The sequence below is a fragment of the Molothrus ater genome, chromosome 1 (genome assembly GCF_012460135.2).
Source record: "Molothrus ater isolate BHLD 08-10-18 breed brown headed cowbird chromosome 1, BPBGC_Mater_1.1, whole genome shotgun sequence".
NCBI classification, from domain to species: domain Eukaryota; kingdom Metazoa; phylum Chordata; class Aves; order Passeriformes; family Icteridae; genus Molothrus; species Molothrus ater.
Window position 1 is genome coordinate 143,990,747 of NC_050478.2, and position 20,964 is coordinate 144,011,710.

The window sequence follows — 20,964 nt, forward strand, 5'->3', positions numbered from 1 at the left end:
AATAAAACATGCCTGGAATTTCAAAACAGTCCAACAGGCAGCCTGCTAAACTAAATTTATTTATCTGCCTCTCAAAAGAAGGATACTGATTATTTATTTTTTCCCTAACTTGCTCATGTGTTAAGACAAAAAAACCCAAACAAACCACTTCAGCTACTAAACCAACTAATACAGTAAAAATTAATTTATGGCAGAGTACCAAAAACTTATGACTCATAAGAAATAATAGTATTTTCTTCTTGACTAAGAAAATTACTGGAATAATTAAGTTCCAGGATGAATGCAGTAATCATGACTAGCAAGTCAGCTGTGCACTGTAAGAGCCCACATAAAGCTGTGGAAGCCCAGAAGGAAATTGCTGCACAACAAGGAATTCTTCAGCCCTTTTATTTCACCCATGGCTCCCAAGGTTGAGCTGTCAATGCCACTGCCACCCAACACTACCCAACAAGTGCAACACCCTACAAACACCCCTGTGCCTTTACAATACTCATGGAGCAACTCAGCCTTCCACTAGAATGTGGATATTTAATGAAAAAAATGAGGTAGCCTTTGCTGTCTCCTCTTCAGTACTAACTTTATTCCTTGCACTTTTGGGTGTTGAACATCAGACTACATGCACAACACACATCTGGTGACACAGGAGGAAAAAACCAATGGTACGTGGTTCTCAGGAAATAATTACGATGCAGCAGGAAGTAAGATTGTTTAAAAGGAAAGAATCTAATTGGAAGCATGCATTAATGGAACAAGTTCCTGGATTCTGAAGTACAAAGCTCAGAGATGGGCTTTGCCATTTATTTCTAGGCCTACAGAAGAAAAAATGTACTGCCTGTAGATATTTTCTGTGTGTCACATGGAGATTTTTTTATCTATTTATTATATTTACTTTCGAGGAAAAGGTAGGATCAAGAGGAAAAGAAGTAACTGAGAAGAGGATTGACAGGGAAGATTTGAGAACAATTTAAAAATATTTCATTTGAATCCTAATAATGTGATGTAATCCTAATATCATCCCAAGCACTACACAAACTGGTACTGGCAGGATAAACAATCTAAATGGGGTTTTGGTTAGTTGGGTTTGGTTTAGTTTCAGTTTTAACATTACTAGGTTTTAAAGGAGCTCTGTAGTGTGACACAAAATAGTTTACATTTACAAATCCATAACAGCAGAAAAAAAGAGACAGTAAGCACTACTTATGCATTAGCTGAGAAAATTATTTCCACTGTTATGTGTGATTTTACACAAATCTATTGGCAAAATAAACTTGAAAAAATGTAAACGTTCTTACGCCACGTATTCCTGCTCATCTTCTGCTTGAAAGTGGTAAGTTCTGTTATCTGAAAGAAAGAAATACACCTTTACATGTGGCACATGATAAAAGTTAATGCCTACATATTTGGTACTAAAGCCTATTTGGCAGCTAAAGCCTTAAGAGCAATGTCTCTTAAAATGCATCATTAATCCTTTATTCATGGCTATGGATAACAATTCCAAAAAAAAAAAAAAAAAAGAAAAAAGGAATATGAAACTGTAAATTTTGATTCACACCAATTTTATGTATTTTAAAAGTCTTAAGTATTGAAATAATAAAGAAAAATAAACACATGGATCAAATTTTACCCTTTCAGAAGTCAAAACTGAAATATAATTAGGAGAAGAGGGCAAACTTAATTTGTTCCTTTTATATAGTTTTTTCCTCCAGTTTAGCCAAGAAAATTGTTTTACTAACCAACAGATGAAGACATGAAGTGGCTATTATCTCCCACAATCAAAGGTTTCCTAGACTGTCCATTTCAATATAGAATGTTGGAACTGTTTCTTGGTTAATAGTCTGTATGTGAAGTCTGAAAACACTAAGTTGACTCATCAAAAGAGTTTTCAAAACCAGACTGGATACAAACACCTGCTGTACAAGACCAAAACAGGAAATAGGGGAACCACAGGAGCTTTAATGCTGAGAGGAAAAGGCACTACCAATTTTCAGACAAAGAGAAATATATTTTAATGTAGGAAAAGAGAGAAAGAAATTGGGTATCCTTGTCTTCCTCATTCCCTCAAATAGCACTCAAAAAGCAGAACAATGACTGAAAAGCAGGATAAAGCCAAAGGTCTTTCCCCTTTCCTGGTGGATACAGTAACACATGTTCCACAAAGCTGTTAAACATCTCTCTGAACTCCAGGAGCAGCACATATACTGCATTTCATGGCTTGTCACAAACAAACAGTATTTATGCCACATCTACATAGAGGAAGGTTCTACATCCATTTGCTCATCATCAGAAATAGAGGCTCTGAACAGTCATGAGACACTGTGTGTGTCTGGATACAGGCCTGAACTTGGAGCTCTAGCCTTGTGTTCTACTCAAAGCACCTTGTAATGACATTTTCAGAAATCCCACTAACACAAGATGGTACTAAAGCTGCTACATACGTGATATCAGATCAAAGGACTTCTTATCTTCAGCATTTGGCTTCACCTGGCAGGTCAATAAATTCAGTTTAGCTGGTTGCCTGTTGGACTAAAGAGAAAATTTATTTTATTTTAAAAATGTATTGATTTAGGATTATTTTCCCTTTCTGGGAGTGGGCATGTATGATATTACATAAATGGACATGCACACATATCCACCCTCAAAAAGCTGGAGACCAGCATCACCTGGTCTGATTTGGTCTCTCAAAGTGGACACATTGCTAAATCTAAACAAAATTAAAATTTTCATGATCTCACTTTATCTGAAAGGGGTGAAAATAAAAACCTTAAATTTACAATATGCTGATATTAATAGTTTTTAATTGCATTTCTTCAACAAGGGCGAAGTTATAACGCAGTTTTTCATTACAGAATGCCCAAGTTCCAAGTTTCCACCCATTTTAAATAATTCAAAGATATAATCCTAAAACTTTAAAATGGAATTGGAAAGCTGAAGATCTGGAGTTTCAAAACTCAGGATAAATACCATTACCATTATTCTGTGCTGTAATTAAGTCACTTAAGACATGACAACTAAATGTCTCTTTGAGGAATTTGGGGTTTATACAGGTAATAAGCTTTAGAAATTGAGGGCTGTCAGTGGAATTTGGGGCAAAGGTGGAAAAGAGGTGAGGAAATGGGACAATCTCCTTTAACAAGAGCAACTACTGTGCTTGTTTCCACCAGGTTCATGTCACATTCCCACAAGGCAGTTTCAGCACTGCCTCCCCCATGATCACCTCGGTGCTACCTCATGACTGAGCATTCCTAGGAAAATTCTTCAGATTGTCCCTGATCCCAAGAACTCACTGTGAACAAAAATGCCCAGCATTCCAAACTTTTAACTGAAAGCACTCAAAACACTAAACACATTCACTCCTCTGTAGACTCTAACTTAATATCAAATACTTCCCAAGTTCCCAAATTATGTGGCTCACATATATATCATGACTAGCCTTAGAAGCAAATCCATCTGAAGTATTAATTGAGAAGTCTGTTCAATACATTTGCCATTTTCTCATTAAACTACTGATAAATTCATTTCATAAGTTACAGTTTCACAAAACTTCAACAGTCAGAAACTGAAGTAACATCCTTTTTGCAATAGTATATTAGCAACTCAGATTCACCAGGAAAGGATAATGTTACTTATTTTTTTCATATAAAGGTATAAAAAGAACTTACCGTTGCATGTGAGATGGTAAGAATTCCATTTTTAACAGTGCACTTTCTTCTTTGCCATACTTTCCTTAACCTACATAAGAATATCATATCAATTTTAGTAAGTAGATGTGACTTCAAAATATGTAAATATCATCATCATTTTGGGACAACTAGATTTAAGAAACATATGCAGTCAAAATTTTACTGAACGCTTCATCAAAAGAAACTTGGAGATTTGTGACAAATCTTAATCATCTTTTAGAGAGTTATAAAAGACAATAGCTTTCTTTTAACTATGACTATTTTTTATGCTTGCTTGTCATGCTTTTCATATTTGCTACATTACATTCAGTGCTGTGTTCAGGCTTGAACTTTGGAACTCACAAGTACTTGTGGCAGGTGCAATAGGAGAATATGCCTGAAGCACCCACAGTGGAAAGCTGTTAAAATTAGAGCCTGAACATAGCAGAGGATTTCACTATTATGTGCTACCAGAACATACCCATCACTCTTCTTCAAAAGATAACCTTTCTTCTCACTGCCATATTCCTTATTCCCCTGAAGCTGGTGCATACTGTACCCTCCTTGCCTGCTCTGTGAATCCTGAAAAAGGGAAACAGAACATTAACATCTCCTGATGTGCACAGTAAACTTTCCTAACCTTTAAGCCTATTTTATTTTTTCTTCTCTACAACATCACAAATTCATAAAGATTTAAAAAGGAGAACTCCTACTGCATGTTTTACATTGATAGGAGAGCTTGATTTTACACCATGTGATCTTGAACTAGATGCATGTTCAAGATTTAATTAATACATTAGGCCTTTGATGCAAATATGCATCTCAAAACAAAAGACTTTTAGAATACAGATACTTAATATTTCACAACCTCATAAGCAAAAGATAAAATTTCAAAAAGAAAATAACAGAATATAGCATGCATCTATATATAGAAATACATATATAAAGAAAGACAAATAATAATTTTTTTTTCAAATAAAATATATTTATAATTCATGAGTTTTAGTGAATGAAGTCAGCTGAAGTAACTTTTGGCCTGATCTAGTGAAACAATTAAGAGAAATGGATTAAGTTGTTACAAGCACATCAGAAAAAAAAATCCCCCAAATTCATTAAAACATTGACTTACTCTCCTAGACTTCGATCACGAAAGGCAAAAGCAATAGAGGAAAGAGAAAGCAAATAATTTGAAACAAGAATTATTATTCATTTAAAAAAACATGTTCCCTGAACACAAATTTTAGAGCCCCCATTGTTAAAACAATGTTTCCCCTTTCTAAAGACACTAATAGAGAGAAAGCAAGAACTATTTTTAGGAATACAGGTGTTTTTTCTTATCCATTAACAAAATACCATAACAAAATTCCAGTCAACCTGGCATGTATGACATTGGCTTCACAAAATAACTAAGAGGACTGCAGTATCAAAGTTTAATACATCTTCCAATCTTTGTAATCTTTAAATTGACTAAAAGGATAGTTATATTGTATCCTCCACAACAGCAGCTAATTCTGAATTTCCATTCAAAAAGATCAGGTCCAAAGTTAACTTTTAATTTTTGCAAGTGTATGCAAAAAGCTGTATTTGAGGGCACATCAATTTGTTTTTGAATATAACTGTGAAACAATAACCTGCAAAACATTTGACAGCATCCCACCAAAAAAAAAAAAAAATTGAAAAGAATGGGAAGTTCAATTATTCCCTTCTCAATAACCTTTCCTCTCTACAGCAGAGTTTCTTACTACCACAACCAACATATACTGAAGATTACTCCCTCCTGGTTTATCCAGAGCATTTACAATTGGTTTTCACTTTGTAACAAGTTTGTCACAGAGTTTAGAGAAGTGCTTTGGTAAAACTGGCAGTTGTGGCTGGGAGCAGCACAGAGGCTCCTGAAAGCTGGGTGCTGCCAGCAGTGCTCACACCACCACAATCAGCAGCTTGTTTGTTAAAATCAAACTTCAAATCCCCATGGGAATTAGGGAATTAATCCTGCTGGTATTAGCATAGGAAAGAACATAATGAGATATAGTTCTTGTTGCAAGTAGCATATGAGAGAGAGATTTAGGGAAATAAATCAAAATGTAAAGAAATAATTGACAAAACAGACACAAAACATGATTCCAAAAATTAGCTATATTCAACTTAATGCTGTTAAGTTACATTTGCAGCAATAATTAATAGACAAAAATAGGGATCAGAAGCCTGTATTAAAGGCTCAGTTTCTTTTAAAATTGAAGCTTCTTAGGATATGAGCATTTTGCAACATACAAGATCAGATGCTTTACACAATTAAAAGTACACTAGTATTCACTAAAATACTTTTTCCAAAAGCCATAAACCATAATAATTTTCCAAAATTTGATAATCTTGCACAAGGTAACAGAATCTGCCCCAGCTTGACATGGGGACAGCACAAGGGTGGCCACAAGTGACACTGCCTGTGACAGGGCCAATGTCAATGGTAATTCCTGCAATGAAGCTGCAGCACTGGCACTGCTGCCCAGCCCAGGATTCAAATATGGTCAAGATGTGCTTCTCCAGAAACCAGGTACTTGCAGTGATTACAGTAATACCTTTCTCACTGATGAAAGGACAGGTATGCCAAAAAAATGTGCAAGGTCATTACAGATGCCCATAATGCTAAATAAACACCTTGAAACAAGTGCAACAGTGGAACAGGAGCTGCATTTTGAGACCTCAAAAATGTCAGGACATCTCACTTCCCTCACAGCAGCTCTCAAGAGGTTAAAGGTGGCAGAATTTACAATTTGGACAGGAATCACTAGTTTCAATCTCCTTCTTTCCATCAAAAAAACTGTTTACTATCAACAACTAGGGCCTCAATTTTATTATTTCAAACTGCTTCCCTGCCAAAGCAATGTTTGGTAAGAATACTTCTGATTTTTTACAAATCCACTGGAGAAAATCCCATTCGTTTAATGTTCTTCAATAATTCCATTAATCCATCAATTTTCCATCAATGAGATTATAGTGCACTAATATTAGTGGGGGAATGTATATTTAATCATAAGCCACTAGGCCATTTGTCACAATAATAAAGCCCAGCTTTATGCACCTAAAGATTTGGATACACACAGTGATGGAAGCTGACTGGTGAAAACTCAGGCCCCATCAGGCTTTGCTGCCTCTTAACCAAGGAGTAATGAATGCTGACCTGCTGCTTCAGGAGCAACCACTGAATACCTAAGGAACACACTGTTTTATCAAGCTCCTCAATTTCTGCCAGCATCATTACACTCTGACTCAGGTCATGTAGCAGAACCATATGAGTGAAAGTCCTCATGTTGATTTTGAGACAGAAACTTGAACATCAATGCGATCAAGTGGTTATTTTATCAAAAAAAAAGCAGATTCTTTCATTACAGCATTTCTCTATCTCTCTCCTGTGATTTGCTTGGATATCTGAGAATCACAATACTGCTCCTTTTTCTTCTAAGACACAACTTCAATTCTCTTCAAAACTAAGACTTTATTTTTCACATTTATAACTTTATATACATATATTATACATATATACACACACAGAGTTTTTCAAGAGTCCTAGAATTTGTCCAGACTGTAATTACAATCAGAACAGTTGCACAGTTTATTCTGGTGATGCTGGTGAAGCTTCTTTATTTCAACATGTATTCAAGTTTCAAAATTTGACTTCACATTTAAATTTCACTTTACTTATATATTTTAGATGAGGTTTTTTTTACTATATATATTTTTTTACTACACATCCAGGAAATAGGTAACCAAAAATCCAAACATTATATTTCACTTGTTACTCTGCCTCAGAATAATCTGTGAGCAATTTTGAAACTTGACTTGTATGGACTGTACTATATGCAGCCATGAATGCACAATACATTGCTGAAGAACATCCACACATTTATCCTACTTTATTTCCAAGAACTGGCTGATTGTCAAGAAGCATGAACTCAACAACATATGCAGCATCCAGGAGAGGAGATGTTTTCCTTTGCTTCCCAAATAATCAGCTTGTGGAAGAAAAGATACATGAGAGGAGAGCAAGTCTTGCTGCTCTGTGTGTTGGGAATCAATTCCTGATGAAGAATGAGCAGGAATTATGTTCAGAGTGATTTAGATGATAGGGAGATGACAAATGTAATGCCTGTATGGAAAGCTCTGTAAGTGTTATGGAAGAGATCTGGTAAGTCCATGTGCACGTTGGAGATGGAAGGGAAAAAAATACCACACTGAGACTCAGGAAAGACTGCAACATATCAGCTAAGGGAAAAATGAGCACTAGAAAGAGCTGGCAGCTTTTACAGTAAATTGGGATCTATTCAAAGGTGCTCTGTGGTACTCCTGTCAGCATTTGTGCCACAAAAGAAATTCTAAAAAACATGTAGAATGCATTGTAAGGCTGTGTGGTCCTTCAGAATGGTGGGATTAGAGATGCAGGAAGAGGAACAGCCTCCTGGCCAAGGTTTGTCTGCTGTATGATGTAAACATATGTTATGTAAGCATATGTAAGCAAACATTCAAAAGAAAAAAAAACACCACTGTAAGGAATTACTTGTCCTTTATTCCTTATTAACTGGGATTCTACATTAGTTAATTTACTAACTTCAAGCCACACATCTACACACAGTGGCCATGATCACAATGGGCTATCTATAGAATTATGTGACAGCCCATGAAAATTGCACCTACTACTTGTCCTGTTTTTCAAAAGTTTCAAAAGAATTCCAGGAAATTAAAGATATATTTTTTAGCTTCACAGCACAGAAGGAAGATTAATGAAAACTACTTTGAAGGATATATTTATTATTACATACACTGGAAAATCAGGGCAGCTTTTGAACAGAGAGGTTGTGTACAAAAATTTCCTGGAAGAATCAGCAAGTAAACGATGACTGATGCAGTGAACCTGGATTTTCAATGGGCACTTATTCTTTCTTCCTTATGAAAGGCAAAGAATTACATTGCTACCGGAGAGGAGGAAAAGTCCTCAAGTGACGTAACAGGTTAAAAGCATGAAACAGACAAATGAGTTTCACAGAAAGCTGTGCCAGCACATACTGTGTCTAACACAAACAATATGGAAAAAGGTGAACAGTAAACCGTCAAATTTTGTTAGATGCTATTAAATTATTCAGAATACCCAAGAAAGGTCCACTGAAGAATTTCTCAGGAACTCAAAAATTCTGAGTAGCTTGACAACAAATAACAGGTGAAGATCAGCATAAGAAAATGCCAAGTGATGCAGAGGGGAAGAATAAGGTACTGTGAGCTCACCATGAAGATTCAGAAAGAGGATGATATGGTTATAGCTTTACAGATGATCAAAAACACACCTCCTCTGGCCAAAAAAGCAAGTCAATGTAAGGTTTTATATGGGAAAAAAAAAGAACAAAAAAGTATCTAGCAAGGATATCATAAATTCACACATACACTCAGATCCTGAATAGGGTAAGCAGATCGAAAAATTCAAAACAAATAAAAGCAGAAAGATTTTTTCCACAGACATGCAGCCATGGTGGGAAAGGCTCAGCTGTAGCATAAACTGATGATTTCCACTTCTTCAAAAAGCAACTGCACAAATTCAAAGACTTCCAAGCCAGCCAAGCTACTAATGGGAAGGAATTCTGGGGAAGCATCAGTGTTTATTGCCCTGCATTTTACTCTCAACATCCACAATAAAGTGGCATCAGAAACTTGGCTGACTCAGTCACCTGGTTGTAAATTATGTTTTTATGTATACATGATATTAGCAATACTGTGGATCATATATTTGGATGATCATATATATTCAGAACAATGGCATCTGTCTAATGTTTTGTTGTAATTCATATTTCATAACAGACATCTGGTAAATATGAATGCCTTTTACACCTACAAGAAAACTGAACACAGGGTAAGCAAATTTTTCCTGAAGGAAAGCTACACTGACCCTCCCAATAATCACTGTCACCAAGGAATTTCTCTCAGGGACTATGATTTTGAAAATTCAGAGTATTATCTCAGGTAAAAGTTGTGATGCGTGTTATTATGTTCTCTCCTAGTTTAAGAAGTATTCCAGAACATCTGCAATGGACACCACATGTGCTTCCCTCCACTTCTGCAGTGGATACCAGATACCAGGGCATTTGATGATGAATTTTACTTTTTAACCACCCTGTCTCAGTCCCTGATCTCTGAATAGCAAACAAATTTTCTTCCTTACCATCTCCTATTAGCAAAAGGAGTTTGGAGAGGAGAACAACAGCCCAAACCCCATGTGAGTTAGCAGCTGAACTCCAAAGTGCAAACCTCTGGTTCTCATTCTGCCTTGGGATCACCTGGGTCAGGAAAATCCTGAACACAAACTGGCTGGAGGATAGCAGAAAAAAGATGGGAGTATGCATCCTTCTTTTAATTTTTTTCCCCTGCACAATCATTCCTTATCATTGTCAAGGACAGGATGCTGGGGTAGATGAAGCATTTATCTGACCCATTACAACTCTTCTTACAGTACTTTTAGAAAGTTATTCTCTTAAAAAAGAGAATAACTTCTCTCTGTACATAAAATGGAAACAGAAAATGAATGTAAAAAAATGGTTTGTTGATATGTAGTTGAGCATTGTAAATATTAGTTTTGCCATGATGTTGAAAGTCCAACTCTTTTGAACCAATAACTACACAAGTTTAACATTAATTACACCAATTTCTGAATATAAAATTCACAAATTTACATTATCTCCAAGAATAACATGTCTAAATTATTTACCTCCTTCTGATCAAGCTGCAGAGAAGATTTTATCAAATCTCTAAGAGCTGTAAGTTGCTTCTTTTCTTCATCTTGTGTCTGCTTTATCTACAGAAAGAGATTGCCATTATATGCTCGCTGGATGCAACTTTAATTTTAATGTTTTATGCATTTTAATATACCATTTTAGATGTCCTGAACAACTAGCTCAATTATTTAGTGTTTTTGTAATAGTTGAGTTTATTTTCATGTACCAGTCCATTCTTATATCTTCACCTTCTATGCATTTACTGCTTGAAAAACAAATTAAAATGAATGTATAACTTGACATGCACTGTTTATTCTGTTATATTGCCATGGCTTACTATAGCTAATGCAACTAAATTATCCTCTGAAATATTAAATAACTCAAATAAATTTGACAAATTACTTAAGGAATGAAAATGCAGTTTAATTTAGCGACAAATTACAATAGCAAATGGGATTACTGTAATTCTGATTATGGAATACAAAAACACTTGGGTGACAAGTGATCTTTGATTCCATGTTATTACTTTTCTTCAATAAACATCACAATTAATTAATTTATAAAATCCTGGTGCTATCATTAAGTAGTTTGGTTTTAAAAAGTGAAAATGGTACTAAAATAATGTTAATAATATAAGTTGATTCCAATATTCATACTTAAAAGTAGTTTTATCTTAATGTATGATTGAATTAATAGTAGAATGAAAGCTACTTTTCCTAATAGCTCTAAAAATTGCATATGAAGTTTAACAGTCAAGAGGTCTTTTCTTCATCTAGCTATGTTCAGTTTCAAGTAACACACTTTTCAATTATAAGATGCAAATTAAATATACATCCTTGTAGTTCTATTTAAAATCTATGTACTTATATAAACAAAATATTTTCATTTTCAGATATAAAGTTACTTGTAAGTAAACTTACATTATATAAGTCAGCAGCCAACTTTTCAATATATTGTTTAAGTTTATCAGCTGTTTTCAAGCCATCTTGGAAGAAACTGGAATGAAAAATACCTTTGATTTATGGAGTTCACAACACAAAGTACATTGCCTTGTGTAGAAAAATAGCAAAACCAATAAAACATATCCAGCTTTTCCATGTTCAAAACTGAACAAAATAATTTAAAAAGTAAAAACCCCAATTAAAAAAAACCTTCCTAGTAGTTTAGAGTATTTTTCAACAGTGGAGATACACCACTGTGACTTTAACAAGTATCAAATTAGAGAGAATACAGCCAATGTGTTTCTCCTACAGTAACTTCTAAAATCTTTTTTCTGTATTTAACTTAAGTTCCGGTGTGTTTGTCTTTGTGGTTCTAATAATGACATGGTTGTACCTCACCAGTTTCACCTCAAGGAAATCCAAAGAAATTATTGGCTTTCACAGTGGTTTATAAATTTACACAAAGACTAAAAACTATTAATTAGAATAAACAAGATATTTATAAAAATGCATTCCAGATCTATGCCTCAGGAAATAAAATTATCTTTTGCATGCAAGATGCAAGGTTTTCCTTGGGCCTCCTTCTCCAACACTGCCCTGCCCCCCAAACTCACTCACACACTCTCTCCTGGAAGTCCACAGCCTCAGAAGAGGAAGATTCAGACACCTGGCACAACACAGTCATGAAAAAAGCCCTGATACACTCAAACAAAGGGAAACAAAATCTTGTGCAAAAAAAGAAAATAGTAACTAAGGCTTAAAGCATGGCAGCACTTACTTGCATTGTGCATGGTAATATTTAATAAGGTTCTGCAGAAGGTCCACACCCTTTTTTGTCTTGATTTCATTAACCTTAATAAGATACTGTATAGAAAATGGACAACATGTTGACAATCATGTATCAAAAACTTCAACAGTTTTCAAACAATAAAACATCATTTGCTCAATGAATTAAACTCCGTGTTTAACTTGGGTGCTGAGCCATAAAACACCAGTGCACCACTGCTAAACTAACCTTAAAACAGGTAACAATTTATCTGGCCACTCCATAAAATTTAAACACCCCAAAACTTAAAGCAAATTGAAGAAAAAATTTTCATCCTTTGGAATTGTCTAAAGATTTCCCTTTTTTAATGCTACTGTAGTCATTACTGAAATATTCTGGCACTACAAACACTGTGTTCTCCACTAAAATGTAATAAAAAGAACTATTAATATAAAAAATCAGCTTCATGGAACTAAATGTATCACTAACATTTATCACTTTATTAGAAATTTTTGAAGGCTTCAGAAAGCATATTGCAAGAAAGATATCAAAATATTGCTAAACCATAAATCTGATAAAATAAGAAATATTTCCACAGTGTATTTTTAGCCCAAGAACCTTCCCACAATAATCTAAAAACAAAGAAAAGGAATAAAACAAAAAGAAGCCTAGCTTTGTACAAGAGTTGCTAAAATAATTATCTTTATATTGCTGTACTGTGTCACATGAAAATAATTTCCTCCCTCCACCCCCATTAAATGACTAAAGATTTCACCACCCTCAAGAAAGACCCATAAAGTCTGTTAATAATAAGTTCTGGTGTTGCAATTAAAAATTGAACTTTGTTTCTTACTTCACACATCTGCAGCTGAAAGAGCCTCCTCTCCTTCTCCATCTCCTCGGCAATCTCAGCCCCCGTTATCTCTGTTCTTATCATCCCGTGCTGCTTCGCATGCTCTCTCTTCTCCTTTTCAATCTTGGTACTGAAATTTTAATTAGAAAGCATTTTAGACAATTCCTTCTGCTAAAATGTGCTCTGGCATTATTTAGGGAAAAAGTAATAATTAAGAAGTATCAAAGAAGACATTCTGAAGATTAGCTCCTCTACCAAATCCTGTATATTTTAAATCTCAAGAAGCTATTGAGCCATGAAACTGCCCTTCTTTTAACTGTATTCTCTAGATTGTGTGTTACGTGGGGGGAAAAATATATCTTAATAATAACAATAACCATATTAATAATACTGCTAATAATAATTCATTTAAAAAATCCCAACACCACAATAAACAAAGCCAAGTGAGAGACAAATACTTACAATTTGGTTTCATAATCTTTCCAGGCTTTGTCAAAAGGCTTTTTGAGGTCCTTAGGAAACAGAAAATTGTCTTAGAACATTTTTAAACTTTTTCTTTGTAGTTATTAAGTAATAAATAGCAAAAAAAATACTCTTTTCTTCAAAACTTTTCACAAAGCAGTTGGAAAAAATATTGGGTTTGAATCTTGTAAAGTATTGTTTTCCTGTGCATGCTAATACAGCAATTTACAATGAAATTTTCATGATTTCATTGCAGTCATACCAATTTTGTTCCTTGTACTAAATACAGATTATTAATAAATGCCAACGTAAGAAATACTCTCATGAGTGAAAGAAAAACAGTCACTAGACAGATGAACATGAAACAAAAATTTAGTTTGCAACACTTACCCCTTTAACACCTTTTAAGTCTCCTTTTAAGAGAGAATCCAAAGTGAAAATAACATTGTGGCTTAAACCCTGGAGCTAAAAAGAAAAACATTACATTCAAAAGGATTTATTATGATCTTATCAAACTATTGCCAACAATTCTAGGAACTTCACTAATCAAGTTGCAATCACCTCACATATCTAAATTCATAGTAAATTCAAGTCTGGGAAGAATTCATAAATATTTACTTGCATGAGCCATAGAAACATTATAATTAATGTTTACTTAAACAAGGTGACCAGAATTTTACAAACAGTATGTAAGCAAAGTTCTGAAAGCACTTCAAGGCAATATTCATCCTCTTGAAGCAAAGATTTGGGTACAAATTTGGCCACTGCCTCCTGAGTAAGAAGGACCTGCTGTGCCACAGGCAGGGAACACACAAAGCACGTGTAAATTCAAGCATGAACAGAAGGAGCCAACAGGGGCACCAGCTCTCTGAATATTCCCCCCTTTTTGGGAACACTGCTCCTTTCCTTGTCCTTTGAGTATATATGACATCTCCTTAAACTCTCATGAGTTTAAATTTCACCCTACTGAGTTGATGCCTGTTTGGTTATGGACAAGAATATCAAAACAACCACTGAAACAGGTTCTCCAGATCTAGTGTTCCACTCAAACTCCTCATATATTCTAAAGACACTGTAGCCTTTTTTTCATTTTTCCAGGTGTATCCATTAAAGATAATCAAGTCAAACCATTAATTTCAGTCTTGAAATGACTGAACAGTAGCCAGTGAGTATGTCAGCTATAGAAAAAAAACCAAAAAACCCAAAGCTAAATAGCAGTGTATTACTCCAATACAGTAAGGATTTGCAATCATTTATTACATCATTCAAGACTTGATAAAACAGTAGCCCAAATGAACTGGAAACAATCTGATAAAGCAAAACAGTCTCACATATAGAACAAAATAAAGGGAAAAAAAACCCTTAACACATGGAAACCCATATAAGAATTCAGTGAGGGTTGTGAACAAAAGATAATTTGCCTGCAAAGATTAGCTGAGGACATTTACAGGAAAGAGAGGTAGAGAAAAACAGGCTTTAAACACTTGGAAAAAGGCAAGAATCATGCAAATTTTCAAAAGAAATAATCTGCAACTGCTACAAATGTTCTGCCAAAACCTTATCTAGATCAATGTAAAGATCTTGACACACTCATTTTCATAACACAGGTCTTTATACACCTTTTAAATGCACTATTGTAATGAATTACTGCATAAAGAATGAAACCTGAAATGGCCAAGGAGGTAGAAGTAAAAATCAGAGAAACTGGTTCTGGTGGGACACTCAGAGTTTGCTGAAAACAGAGACCAGGGTTGGCAATGGCCAATCCCAATGTTTTACCTTTATAAAATCTTACTGAAGGGTCATTATGTGTCCTTCTTATAGAATAATCTTAATAACAATGATTCAACAACTTAACAATTATATTCATCAATTTTAAGTTTCAGACATTATATTTAATGATTACATCAACAGTTAGTAGTAAAAACTGCACAGCAACTTAGTTAGCCTTGTTAAAATGATTAATGGACGTGGTTTGTTATTCTTGCCCTTGTATGCTGAGCAATCATTTCAAAATTATGCTTTCCAAAGATTGTGTATGTAAAAAAGTCGCTGGTTTTACTTCATAGTAAGTGAATATCACTCTAAAATAGTCACTCCATAATAGACAAAGAAGAAAGTAAGTTATTTTGTACCCTCCTTGTCATGAAATATCAAAAATATCACAATTCCTATCAAAATTAAATGAATCATAATTGAAGTTGAAAGATGGAACAAAAAGGATCAAATTTGTGAAGCATTTTTTCTTTGTCTACTGTGTAGCTCCAGTCCTTATTCATCTTTATGTATTTGAAGACCATTCATTATTTTATTGTACCTTTATTAAATAAGGCATCAACAATCTGTTCTAGGTAAAAAAGAAAAAATCCCTAAACCTATTATCCTGCCATTCATCTCAATAACTCTTGCCATTTTTCCAATTAATTTTATCAACGTAAGGCTCAGCACCTACTTTGGGGCTTTAGCAGTGACATAACAGAATCCTTCTCTCAACTGCTTCTTCAGTGGACCTCAACTTCTATTTGATATAAACATCTTTTTTCCTTTCAGTGTAATCTTATTAAACAGAATGATGCTTAAGAACAACAAAGCATTATTTTCTATCTCAGGGAGAAAAAATGAGAAAAATAAATGGTTTTATAATGCTGAGGCAATTGTAAAATAAGTTTGTTGTCTATTTGAGATTGCTAAATGAAGTAAATTAGTGAATACCCTATTTTGAATCCTGTTAACAAGAATTTGGGTAGATAATGCTTATAATCTAGCTGAAATAGTATAATGTTGCTTTGAGTAAGTGTGGCTTCCTAAATTAAAAGTGTTTTTTCCACTTGAACAGCACTATTTAAAATAAATAAATAAACCCTGACACCTTTGCTAGTTGAAATAGGTTAAAAAATTTCTGTGGATGCTCTGCTAGGAATGGCAAAGTCCAGAAAGCTTCCAAAAAACTTGAGTTTTAGTCCCAAACTGTCCTTACACTGCACTTGAATTCACATTTTATAATGCTTACTTTTAATTGTGTGCTAAACTTAAATTAAAGTCAAATTAATCCAGAATGACAGAAGTCTCTACAGAGGAAAGCACAAGACTCAGTTTTGGGCAACTGTCACAGCCAGGGAACTTTGCTACAATGACCTTTGGTGTGACCTACAGCAGTTATGGCAGTGCTGGGGACTATAGGAAGACAAATCTGTAACATCACTTGTACTTCACACACCAAAAATGCTTGGAAATTCACCCAACTATAAGAAAAATATAAAACTGAAGCTATGACTTTCTGAATATAACAGTTACAGTTCCATTTACAAAGCCCATGAAAAAAGATTTCACAAGAAATGTGGCTTCATTACTTTCAGTGTTCAAAGATATTTGCTATGACTGTAATTTTATTATGGAACTTTCAGAAATAAAAGGCCTAAGGCAAACTTTAACTGAGGCAAACCTTTAAAGCACCTTCAAAAACCTGGCATGGATGCTTTATGTGTTAAAGGGAGAGTGGACTGTTAACATCATTTAAACAAGCTCAAATTGTTAGTTTTTTTCCAAAAAGTGAATGTTTCTTCTTTTGTGGTAAAATAAAACAGCCATGACTAATGATACTGTATTTTTAACAAGAAAGACTTCAAGTTAAAGGAGAATTTAAAATTTAGCTCCATGAGGTATAGATCACCATCAATCACTTGTGAATGATGACTCAAGGGATGTCTCAACATTTATATTTACCTTCTTAACTGCCAATTAACAGTCAAACACAGAGTGGGTCATAACACCCTTTAGAGATCCTCTCTGAAGAAACTCTAGGTTTTGTTTTGGAAAAAAACTGAAAACATCTTAAAAATTATCCTTAGTCATCATGATCATGCATGCAGTTCTTGTATTATACTTTATTTTGAAACAAGAGCTAAGAAAGTTCAAAACTCCTCACCAGGTTCTTCAACAGTGTTGATAATTCTTTAGTAAGTGTGGAAAATTTTACAAAAGCTGTGCCAAGATCTGGATTATCCCGACTTAAAAAATTACTTCCGAATTTATCTAGTACTTGTGCATAGTTTTCTTCATTTTGAACGTGATCTGCAAAGAAAAATCAAAAGTCAATTTTTTTGTAGCCAATTATAATTTTAAGCTTACTGCAACTTAACAACAAACTAATAAACAGTACTTTGAGAAAAGCCACAAGTCAATACATTTACTGAAAATTAAAAGAATTTTAAGATTAAAAAGAACTACTTAGCAATAGGTATATATATGCTTTTTAAATCAGCAGGCTGAAATTTGTAATACAGAGATGAAGAAAACTCTGTAGCTATTGACAGAGTAATAAGATCAATAATACATCAGTGAAACAATATAAGATTGTTTTGTAAACAACATTGGAATCTTTAGCTGCCCACTACAGGAACTTTCATGCATACATGAACTTTTCTTTTGAAATGTTGGACATTTCAAAAAAGAACAAAAGTATCAGATAAAAAAGGCAAAAGTATCAGATTTAAATGTAAGAAGGCCAAGTCTGAATCTGACTGTAAGTTCAGAAGAAGAAGCATCTTACAAAGGCTCCCTTTTTGCCTGCTTTGTACACTGAGCTATCCCAGATAACAGAATGTGTATTGGTACACAGCCAAAGACTCATTCCAGTCTATTTAATAGCAAACTGCACATACAGAGAGGTCAGAACCAAGACAATGCAGTTGAAGCCAGTGAAAGTGAGAAAAATCCTTGACTCAAGAATGAATTAGAAACTGTTGTATCTGAAATGTCCTTCCTGTTTCTATTTGGTTTCTTTTCTGGCATGTGTTTGCATAATTTTTGTTACTTCTATCTTTAAAAAGAAAATTTACCCCTACAGCCCTTTGGGAAAGGCTTTATCACCTTTATCTCTCTTAGAGGATATTACCAGTATTAATTAAATCAATATTTCACTCTAATGAATTGCCTAGGCTTACTATGTGGGCTTTTTTTCTGCAAACTACAAACACAAAACCACAGAGCTACAGCACAAGTTCTGTGCAATGAAAAGGAAGAAGGGAAAGAGAACAGCCAGGAAGCACCATGGTTTTTTTCCCCCCAAAATCTCCAAGTTTTTTGGGTTTTTTTTTTGTTGGTTTTTTTTTTTTTTAAATTTATGATATTGCCTAAGAGCATCTGAATTGCAAGTTATGACTCAGAAGAAAAGGAAAAAAAAAGATGTAAGTTTCAAACAATTCCTCATTAATAATGTCTCATAAATAACGTCTCACAATGCACAAATCTATTTGGGCATTAACAGCTGATAAAGGGTTAAACAATTAACTCTTCTAAGGTATTGCAGATACTCAAACAGTGCACCAAAGCTCCAACAAAAAAATGTCAAAACCTGTTAAAAAAGGACAATCCTTATTTACCAATACCAAGCCCCAAAGCTCCCACATCACACCAGTCACACTCTAAAAATCAGACATTAATACCGAGGTTTTCAAGAGGCCAAATATTTAATCATATGTTAATGTTAACATATGTTAATGTTAAATATATTAATATTTAATATAGAGTTGAAATTCAAGCCCTGTGTTTTTAAGAAAATTGTTCCAAAAGCATACAGTTTTAATCAAATAGCTTAGCACTGAACTCAAGGAAACTACTACATAACAATAAAATATGCATTTTGGTTTGATGTAAAAGCTTTTGCACAAATACACACAGAGGACTTTATCTATGAAGGAGCTTTAGCTCAACTTCTAACTGAGTAAAGCTCAAGCATAGCATATCCAGCTGTGCTGAAGCAAAAGGAAGGATAATGCAAGGTCAGAAACAGCCCTGCTAGGTCATGGAATCCCTGTCCTTGCTTGTGCAGCACTTTTTCCACCACAGTATTTCCCAGCATTTTGATTTTAAGCACTGCGTTGTTTCATAGAGCATTTAAAAAAGTTATTTCACAAAGAGAGTGAAAAAGAGCTGAAGAAGTTTGTTTCCTCTATCTGTAGAAAGGCAAAGAAATTCCCAGTGAGAAAGAGGAAGCAGAGCAGATCATTGTCCTAGAACAATATAGAGGAAATTCTCAAGAATCCCAAACTACAAATCACTTAAATCTAGAAATGAAGTTTTGATGGTGAAGTAAAAGGAATACTCCTATATTTACTTCTGTAATTGTCACACAAAATGCAAGTATTCTGTAAGAATAAGAAATTTTCAATTTCTACATAAGTATCAGTGTAAATCTTGCAAAAGGAGATTAAATATTTTCTATTAAAGAGGTAAGGCAATTCCCTACTCAACCATAAATGCACACAGCTGAAAAATTAAATCTGCAATGTAGCCTACACTAAAATATGGAATGTGAAACCTGGCATGCTTAGAGCAAAGAGCATTCTTTAATCTTACTCTAGGTGCCTCATGCACTCAGAAATTACTTCCTAACGTCCTAATAGAACTTCCTTTGCATACAGAAAGCTCTAATAGGCATGACAATATTTACTTTCTTAGATACAAGTCCTCATACAAGACTTCAATAACCTTAAGAGTGAGACAGGATCACTGACAGCAGTACATACAGGGAATAAGATTTGTCCTCCAGAACTGAATCATGTCTTTCCAATCTTGTAAGCAATGTTCAGCACTGGGATGAAAATAGAACAGCTTCCCCTGGCAGACATCCTGCTCCTTCAGCAGCTCCCTGAGGCGCGTCAGAATCATGGAAAACTGAGCAAGGGCTCTGCTCCCACTGACAAACACAGCTCCCTTCAAAGGGGTCTCACTCATCCCCTCCTCAGTAGGAGCTGGCAAGGCCAGCAGCACCTGAGCCTCTGCTGAGAATGGCACCAGAGTGTGGCAGATGTGGAGCACAGCAGCACACTGGCCTGCACACAGCAGTGGCACTTTCTGAACTGGAAGCTGTGCATCTCCTCATCACCCACACCTTCAACCCTGGGCAACGTTCAGAATTTCCCTCTGGTTTGAGAAAACCCTCCCAGCTCCCAGTGCACAATAATGCTGTGGCATCCCCTATGTCTGAGCTCTAACATGTATTTTGAGGAAATGTGAAGAGGAAATAACAGGAATGCCTCTGGAGATGCAGACCCAAGCAGCTCAGGGAGGAGGGGCAGGCACAGCAGCTCTGCAGCAGCCCTTTGCTGCACAGCAGCACTTCCAGAACAGGGAGCACAGGGCTCTGAAGGACTCCCTGGGCTCAACCCCACCTTGCACTGCATTCCCAGGCAGCCACCTGCACTTCTCCATGCCTCAAGTGACCCTGGGGGAAACCTTTCCCAGGATGAACAGAAAATACTTGAATGAGATTGCCAGAATTTGTACTCTTTCACTAGAACCCACAGCATTCATTAAATACTACGTTTGTTTCCCACTCCAAAATTATCAAAATTTTAGCACATGCCTCTGAGCCTAGTGAGATTTCTGCCTACTTGTGCATATTAAGAAAGGGTACAGAAGTACAAATACTGTGGAGAGAGGTTAAGGGATAACCTTTATATGCTGGACCTACAAAACACATCACTGCAATTAAAGGCCTAAAATTTCCTTCCTCTACAACAGTTTTGTT

At 35.0% G+C, this 20,964-nt stretch overlaps 1 protein-coding gene across 6 annotated transcripts in view; it reads right to left on the minus strand.

The window, feature by feature from the left end:
* The window catches only part of ASAP1 (ArfGAP with SH3 domain, ankyrin repeat and PH domain 1), a 123,030-nt gene that overhangs the window by 41,843 nt on the left and 60,223 nt on the right, over positions 1-20,964 (minus strand). For 3 of the 6 annotated variants that reach the window (XM_036379018.2, XM_036379016.2, XM_036379021.2), the window contains 12 exons: positions 17,359-17,504; positions 13,824-13,898; positions 13,434-13,483; positions 12,972-13,101; positions 12,131-12,216; positions 11,332-11,407; positions 10,405-10,491; positions 4,789-4,797; positions 4,141-4,241; positions 3,660-3,729; positions 2,436-2,523; positions 1,293-1,341 (listed from right to left, as the gene is read on the minus strand). In XM_036379018.2, coding sequence (XP_036234911.1) covers positions 1,293-1,341; positions 2,436-2,523; positions 3,660-3,729; positions 4,141-4,241; positions 4,789-4,797; positions 10,405-10,491; positions 11,332-11,407; positions 12,131-12,216; positions 12,972-13,101; positions 13,434-13,483; positions 13,824-13,898; positions 17,359-17,504 — 967 coding nt within the window. The remainder of the gene's footprint in view (positions 1-1,292; positions 1,342-2,435; positions 2,524-3,659; positions 3,730-4,140; positions 4,242-4,788; positions 4,798-10,404; positions 10,492-11,331; positions 11,408-12,130; positions 12,217-12,971; positions 13,102-13,433; positions 13,484-13,823; positions 13,899-17,358; positions 17,505-20,964) is intronic. The other 3 variants (XM_054517434.1, XM_036379019.2, XM_036379022.2) reach the window with 1 other exon arrangement.